This window comes from Myodes glareolus, chromosome 7 (assembly GCF_982192425.1).
Source record: "Myodes glareolus chromosome 7, mMyoGla1.1, whole genome shotgun sequence".
In the NCBI taxonomy this organism is placed as follows: Eukaryota; Metazoa; Chordata; class Mammalia; order Rodentia; family Cricetidae; genus Myodes; species Myodes glareolus.
Window position 1 is genome coordinate 96,772,162 of NC_142032.1, and position 8,307 is coordinate 96,780,468.

Sequence of the window (8,307 nt, forward strand, 5' to 3'; positions counted from 1 at the left end):
TCAGGACTCTCACACAGCCCTACTTCCTGCATGCTCTTCCCTTCACCTGTACAGCACCTATTCAGTGTTGCAGATACCAATCCATTCCTTGTTAAGCCACTTCTAAAGAGCCTTACTGAAATTCAAAGGCTAAGAACACCACTATATCCCGCCCACACACACACACACAGGGAACACTGTGTATTTGTTTTTCAATCCACTGGAAATTGTATGGTTAGAGTTTGGTTTTATCTGTGAATGCTTGAAGCTTCTTGTAGATGGCTCAACTGATGTCCCAAAGTCTAATATTACTTGTGTCGTAGAACACAGTAAACTTAAATGCAAGTTTGATATGAATGGAATAAAATACCTAATAAACTAATGGGTAAATGAACAAAAAAGCTTCATCTTATTTGAACTGTTGGTGCCGCTGGATTCTAAGCCTTAGTTTGACAGCAGCTGTAACTGAGGCACACACAGCAAATATTAGGATCACAAACACGACTGTGAAACTGTGAGTTCTTGTTTTGAAATTAGAGAAAATGTTTATTAGATCGCATTGAGATAGTCAACTTTTAAGTTTTTAAACTTGAAATAGAATGTGTTAGATACCATTGTGACATTATCTAACAAAACAGTGTTTTGTTTTGTTTTTTTTTAAGTAATTTTATTAAATTATAAAAGTTTCCATTTCCGCCCCACCTCCCAACACCCTCCCACTCCCCCCACTCCCTCTCCTCCTCCCTCTTCGTCCCTAAGGGCAGACAGGGTTTCCTGCCCTGTGGGAAGTTCAAGCTCCTCCCCCTTCCTCCAGGTCCAGGAAGGTGAGAATCCAAACAGACTGGATCCCCAAAATCCAGTATATGCAGAGGAAACAAGTCCCAGTGTCATTGTCAATGCTTTTCAGAAAGACTCCGGGCTAGCCACATTCAGAGAATCCGGCCACATTCAGAGAATCTGGTTGGATCACGTGCTCGTTCAGTTCCAGTCCAACTGGCGTTGGTAAGCTCTCATTAGATCCGTCCCCTTGTATCAGTGGGTGATAGCATCCCTCGCAGTCCTTATTTCTTTTTTCATTTTCTTCGTCCTTCTGCTCCTCATTTGGACCTTGGGGGGCTCAGTCCGGTGCTCCAATGTGGGTCTCCGTCTGTATCGTCATCCATCTCCAGATGAAGGATCTATGGTGATAAGCAAAATCTTCATCAGTATGGTTATAGGCCAAGGCCGGTTCAGGCACCTTCTCCTCTGTCTAGAGAACAGTCTGGGGATCTCTCCTTGGACCTGGGATCCCATTTATAATCAAGTCTCCTGTAAACCCTAAAATGACTCCCTTAGTTGAAATATATTCTTCCCTGATCTCATGTCCATCCTTCCTCCCTCCCCCCATCCCAGTCCACCTAGCTTTCCCCATTCCTCCACTACTCCCTTCTCTCTAACCCTCTCCCCTTCCAACAACCCTCCCACCACCCCCCCATGCACCCGAGGTTACCTGGGACTCTTGTCTATTTCCAATCTCCAGGCAGATAGGTACATGATTTTCAACAGGTTCACCTTCTTATCTAGCTTCTCTAGGATCACAAATTATAGACCCAAAGACCTTTAATTATGGTTAGAATCCACATATGAGTGAATACATACCATATTCCTCTTTTTGGGTCTGGCTTACCTCACTCAGTAAAGCGTTTTCTATGTCCATCCATTTGCATGCAAAATTCAAGATGTCATTGTTATTTACCGCTGAGTAGAACTCTAATGTGTATATGTTCCACACCTTTATTAACCATTCTTCTATTGAGGGGCACCTAGGTTGTTTCCAGGTTCTGGCTATTACAAATAGTGTTGCTATGAACATAGTTGAACAAATGCTTTTGTGGTATGATAGGGCATCTCTTGGGTATATTCCCAAGAGTGGAATTGCTGGGTCCTGAGGTAGGTTGACTCCCAGTTTCCTGAGAAACCGCCACACTGATTTCCACAGTGGCTGCACAAGTTTGCATTCCCACCAACAATGGATGAGTGTTCCCCTCATTCCACATCCTCTCCAGCATAGGCTATCATTGGTGTTTTTGAGTTTGGCTATTCTGACAGGTGTAAGATGATATCTCAAAGTTCAAAACAGTGTTTTGAGATTTTTTTTGTCCTATATATTCCACTCCTCGCTATTTCTGTTGCCCCTTGTAGCCCCAGCCACTGATTCCTTTCCTCTTTTGTGCCCCATATGTAGTTTTGCCTGACTCTCCTTCCTCATCTCCTGAGTGGAGCCGCTTAAGATTATCTCACCACTAGGGGGCTCTGTTACAACGTTCTTTCTAGCACTCCTGTTTCTTCCAAGTAAGCATAGAGTTAACTGCCCATGCATCAGTGTATTTCATGGTATAGACTAAGTGCAAGGAACCTAAAACAGAGTTGAGATCGTATATGTCAAGCAATCTTTTGGAACTTCCTAATAGTGATGGAGTTCTTAATTTCTGGCATCATACAACTACTGTGAAAATCTAAGTGGAAGAATACTGTATTTGTAAAAATCAAATACTCTGGATTCAAATAACAGTTTTTTATATTCTAAACACAATCTTTATGGGTTAACTACTTACTTATGTTGGGCCGCGGGTTACTTATTTTTAAATTAAGGCTAATGGAACTTCCTCACTGTGCTGTTTTAAGGAATGGATGAGCTAATAAAAGTATTATGCTGAGAATGAGGTCTGACATGTTGTAAGTACAGATTATTGTTTGCTAAATAAACTAACAGAGGAGTGGATGACAACTGAAGAAAATCAATAACAGTTATTATGACTATCTCAGATAGATAGATACATAGACAGACACAGACAGACAGGTAGACACAAAGATACATAGATTATAAACAGAAGATAAATGCATAGACACAAAGATACATAGATATATAGATGATAGATACATACATAGTTGATAGATGGATGGATAGATAGATAGATGATAGATAATAGATAGATAGATAGAGAGAGAGAAAGAGAGAGAGAGAGATAGATAGATAGATAGATGAGATGATAGATTATACAACAGATCTCATTGACTCCCAAATAGTCAGATTACATGTGTTTGGAACTGAAAACTGCAGTTGGGTGGTGGTGACACAACTTTTAATCTCAGCACTCATGAGTCAGAGGCAGGTGTCTACAGAGCAAATTCAAGGACAGCCGAAGTTAAACAGAAAAACCTTGTCTCAACAGAGACCCATTCTGGACTTAACTCCCTAGGTCCAAACGAGAAGCAGAAGGAAAGAGAACGTGAGCAAGGAAGGCAAGATCAGTGGGAACCTGGAGATGGATGGCGATACAGACGGAGACCCACATTGGAGCACCGGACTGAGTCCCCAAAGGTCCAAATGAGGAGCAGAAGGAGGAAGAACATGAAAAAGGAAATCAGGACCGCGAGGGGTGCGATCACCCACTGATACAAGGGAACTGATCTAATGAGAGTTCACCAAGGCCAGTTGACTGGGACTGAGCGAGCACATGATCCAGCCAGATTCTCTGAATGAGGCCGGATTCTCTGAATGTGGCTGGCCTGGAGTCTTTCTGAAAAGCCATTGACAATGACACTGGGACTTGTTTCCTCTGCATATACTGGATTTCTGGGATCCAGTCTGTTTGGATGCTCACCTTCCTGGACCTGGAGGGAGGGGGGAGGAGCTTGAACTACCCACAGGGCAGGAGACCCTGACTGCTCTTGGGGATGGAGAGGGAGGAGGGGAGGGAGTGGGGGAAGTGGGAGGGGGTTGGGAGGAGGGGCGGAAATGGAGACTTTTGTACTTTAATAAACTTTGAGGGAAAAAAAACTTGTCTCAAAAAACAAGTGAAAATTACAACAAAGTATGTTCTTAATCTAAAGACCCACACACACATCTATTGGCAGGTCTTAGTATATAAAAATTTTAGATGTTCTCTTCAGTTCAAAGAACATATCCAATGAATATACTCTAACAATTGCTTCCCTTAAAACCTCCATTACATCTTTGTTCCTCAAACTATAGACAGGTGATTTAACACAGGGATCATCCCAATGTAGAACTCAACCACTTTGTTCTCATCGATGGAGTAGCTGGACATAAACAACAGAAATGGAGGCAATCAATTCATAGTAGAGAATGACAGCAGTGAGGAGAGAGGTCCATCTGTAGAGAGCCTTGTGTTACTTTTCTGTCGATCATGTCTTTAAGGTGGTAATGAAGATGAAGACTGAAGAGGGAGAAAGGACATGCTGCTCACAATGTTGGAGCCTGAAGAGATGGAGGAGACAATTTCAGTAATAGATACAGCAGAATAGCAAAGGTCACAGAAGAAATGAGCTGACTGCATCCACAGAACAGACTCACTGGCATTAACAACTTTCTAAGCATCCACACAACCACCCACATAAAACATCACATTGGGATACAGACCCTATAGGATATGTGGGTAGAGTACAGGTGAGCAGACAGCCACTCCAGCAATTGTAGGTCAAAGCAGGGAGCACTCAGGTGACAACCCAAAAACACAAAGAACGGAGTCATGTTTCAAAATACAAAAACTGTTGATAGAATTAAAGTATTTTCATTAAAAGTAATGGTGTAAGGCACTACAGAAACCATGATAACTTTTTAAAAATGAAGGAAAGCTTTAGTAAGGATGTAGAAGTTTCACACATTAGTTTGATTAATCCCACTGAAATACATATACTGCAAAACTTCAAGATTTCCAGATGCGTGATGATCCTGTGCAAGAGTTGCCAAGAGTTCCTGAGTCAAGTTCCGTCAACAATGTCATCAATAGGATTGAAAAGGAACACTTAACATCAGCCAAGATGATAATTAACATTTTTGAAAGTGGAAAGTAGACTGTGACACATGAGCACAGGAGACCACCTCCTACGTAGAACCCCAGTAGCACAGACAACAAGAGCAACAGTGAAAAGATGGGACCTCCTGAAACTGAGAAGCTTCTATAAAACAAAGGACACTGTCAGTAAGATAAAAAGGCAGATCTTCACCAATCCCACATCAGACAAAGGTCTGATCTCCAAAATATATAAAGAAATCAAGAAACTGGGCATGAAAATTCTAATTAACCCAATTAAAAAATGGGGTACTGAACTGAAAAGAGAATTCTCAGCAGATGAAGTTCAAATGGCCAAAAGACACTTAAGGTCATGTTCAACCTCCTTAGCCATCAGGGAAATGCAAATCAAAACAACATTGAGATACCATCTTACACCTGTCAGAATGGCTAAAATCAAAAACACCAATGATAGCCTATGCTGGAGAGGATGTGGAGAAACGGGAACACTCAGCCATTGCTGGTGGGAATGCAAACTTGTGCAACCACTTTGGAAATCAGTGTGGCTGTTTCTCAGGAAATTGGGAATCAATCAACCACAGGATCCAGCAATATGACCCTTGGGAATATACCCAAGAGATGCCCTATCATACTACAAAAGCATTTGTTCAACTATGTTCATAGCAGCATTATTTGTAATTGCCAGATCCTGGAAACAACCTAGATGCCCCTCAATGGAAGAATGGATAAGGAAAGTGTGGAATATATACATATTAGAGTACTACTCAGCGGTAAAAAATAATAATAATAATAATAATGACATTTTGAATTTTGCATGCAAATGGATGGAAATAGAAAACACTATCCTGAGTGAGATAACCCAGACCCAAAAAGATGAATATGGTATGTACTCACTCATTAGTGGACTCTAGCCATAAACAAAGGACATTAAGCCTATAGTTCACAAGCCTAGAGAAGCCAAATAACAAGGTGAACCCAAAGAAAAACATATATATATATATATATATATATATATATATATATATATATATATATATCCTCCTGGAAATTGGAAGCAAACAAGATTGCTGGACAAAAGTTGGGAGTATGGGAGTGGGGGTAGGGGTGGGGGTGGGGTTGGGGTATAAGAAGAGAAGGAGAGAGAAGGGAGAAAGGAAAGACTGGAGAGAGCTTGGGAAGTGGGAGGGTAGAGATGGAGGAAGGGCGGATATAGGAGCAGGGAAGAAGATACCTACATTAAAGGGACCATTTTAGTGTTGGCAAGAGACTTGACTCTAGAGGGGATTCCAGGTGTCCATGGGGATGTCCCCAGCTAGGTCCTTGGACAGCAGAGCAGAGGGTGCCTGAACTGGCCTTGCCCCACTATCACACTGATGGTTATCTCTAATATCACCACAGAATCTTCATCTGGCGATGGATGGAGATAGAGACAGAGACCCTCATCAAAGCAACTGACTGAGCCCCCAAGGTCCAGTTGAAGAGCAGAAGGAGGGAGAAGACAAGCAAGGAAGTCAGGACCGCGAGGGTTTGGTCCACCCACTGAGAGTGTGCCTATTCTAATAGGAGCTCACCAAATCCAGCTGTACCAGAACTGAATGACCATGCGATCAAACTGAACTCTCTGAATGTGGCTGAAAATGAGGGCTGACTGAGAAGTCATTGATAAAGGAACTGGGACTTGTTTCTACTGCATGGACTGGCTTTTGGGGACCCTAGTCTATTTGGATGCAAAGCTTCCTAGGCCTGAATGTAGCAGAGAAGACCTTGGACTTCCCACAGGGCAGGGTTCCCTGCTCTCTCTTAAGGAGGGAGGGGGAGGGAGTAGGATGAGTGGGGGAGCGGGAAGGGAATGGGAGGAGGGGAGGAAGTGTAAATTTTTGAATAGAAAATTAAATAAATAAAAAATACAATACTAAATATATGAGAAAGTAACCTATAACCATGGACTACCAAAATAATACAGAATGAAAGAATAAAACTGCATCACACAGGTATCACAATCATGAACTATATACATTTAATTAGAGTCCAGATTTTAGTGCAAATGATGAATTTTACTAAAGTCAAAGGGTATTAAGTAAGTTATCATTAATAAGCATAATGTTACTGTTCAATTAAGAGATTTTTTCATATAAAAGAAGGCAAACAACAAAAACTGCTGCAAATGTTCCCCCAAAAAGTTCATTTAAATATTTATATATACACATGGAATATTGTTCAAAATGAGGAATGTGTTCTCGCCATCAGTTTCCTCATGGCCTCTTTTACCTCCTTATTCCTCAGACTGTAGATCAAGGGATTCAACATGGGGATCACCACTGTGTAAAATACAGACACCACTTTAATTTGGTTGGGTGAATGGCTTGACTCTGGTATGACATAAACAAATGTAACTGTCCCATAAAACAAGGTGACTGCGGTGAGGTGGGAGGTACAAGTGGAGAAGGCCTTGTGCCTGCCCTCAGCAGAGCGCATCCTGAGGATGGAGTGAAGGATGAAGAGGTATGAAACAATGATGACAAACAGGGTGATGACGATGATGGAGCTTGCTGAGATGGCCGGAGACATTTCAGCCATGTAAACATGGGTACAAGAAAGCTCCACCAGTGGGGGGAGGTCACAGAAGAAATGGTTGACTTCATTTGGTCCACAGAAAGTCAGGCTCAATAAACAGCTGGTAAATGATGAAGAATTCACACATCCACCCACATAGGAAATAACCAATAATATGAAGCAGATCCTGGGAGACATGAAAGTGGAGTAGAGCAGGGGTTGGCAGATGGCCACATAGCGATCATAGGCCATGGCAGCCAACAGGAAGCACTCAGCAGTCCCAAAGACCACATCAGAGCCAAGCTGGACTATGCAGCCAGCCACAGGGATGGTAGTTCTCTCCCTCAGGAAACTCACAATCATGACTGGTGTGACTGAGCTGGAGTACCCAATGTCCACAAAGGCCAGGTGGCTGAGGAAGAGGTACATGGGGGTATGGAGCTGAGGGCTTCTTCTGATCAACATGATTATGCTGACATTGCCCAATACAGTGGTGAGGTAGATCCCCAGAAACAATACAAAAAAGATAACACAAAGGGTGGGGTCCTCAGTTAGCCCCAAAATAATGAACTCTGTTACCATTGTGTGGTTTCCAGTTTCCATCTTTTTCCAGACGATTCCTACGGAAATAAAATCAGTGGCTATCAGATACACTAAACAACTTTATAATTGATATGCTCCATTCCACTTTTGACCCAATAAAAATAAATATGGATCTCAGATTGGTCTCATGTTTCTTCTCCCCTAAGTGTTCCCAAACCAACTTACATCATGCTTGACTTCAGAATACTAATCACCATTTATCTTAAAGCTACAGATACAAACTGCACACTGACTCAGATCAGAACACAGGACTCACTCACAGATCTGACATTTGATCAAGTGAGGAGTCCAAATGAATGCCTAGAACACTGAAGTTCTGAGATCCCAAATAGTTGAGTGAATGCATAGAAGACTG

General features: G+C 42.0%; 1 protein-coding gene across 1 annotated transcript; it reads right to left on the minus strand.

Annotated features, from left to right (window-relative positions):
* Positions 1-6,847: 6,847 nt before the first annotated feature.
* Positions 6,848-7,961, minus strand: LOC125395236 (olfactory receptor 5P4-like). Its single transcript, XM_048426545.3, has one exon. It carries the CDS (start codon positions 7,950-7,952, stop codon positions 7,014-7,016), a length of 939 nt encoding a protein of 312 aa, XP_048282502.3. The 5' UTR covers positions 7,953-7,961; the 3' UTR covers positions 6,848-7,013.
* Positions 7,962-8,307: the final 346 nt, after the last annotated feature.

What these genes read in the sequence shown, in the direction of transcription:
- LOC125395236 (XM_048426545.3), bottom strand. Translation starts at nt 7,952, where the DNA reads ATGGAAACTGGAAACCACACAATGGTAACAGAGTTCATTATTTTGGGG.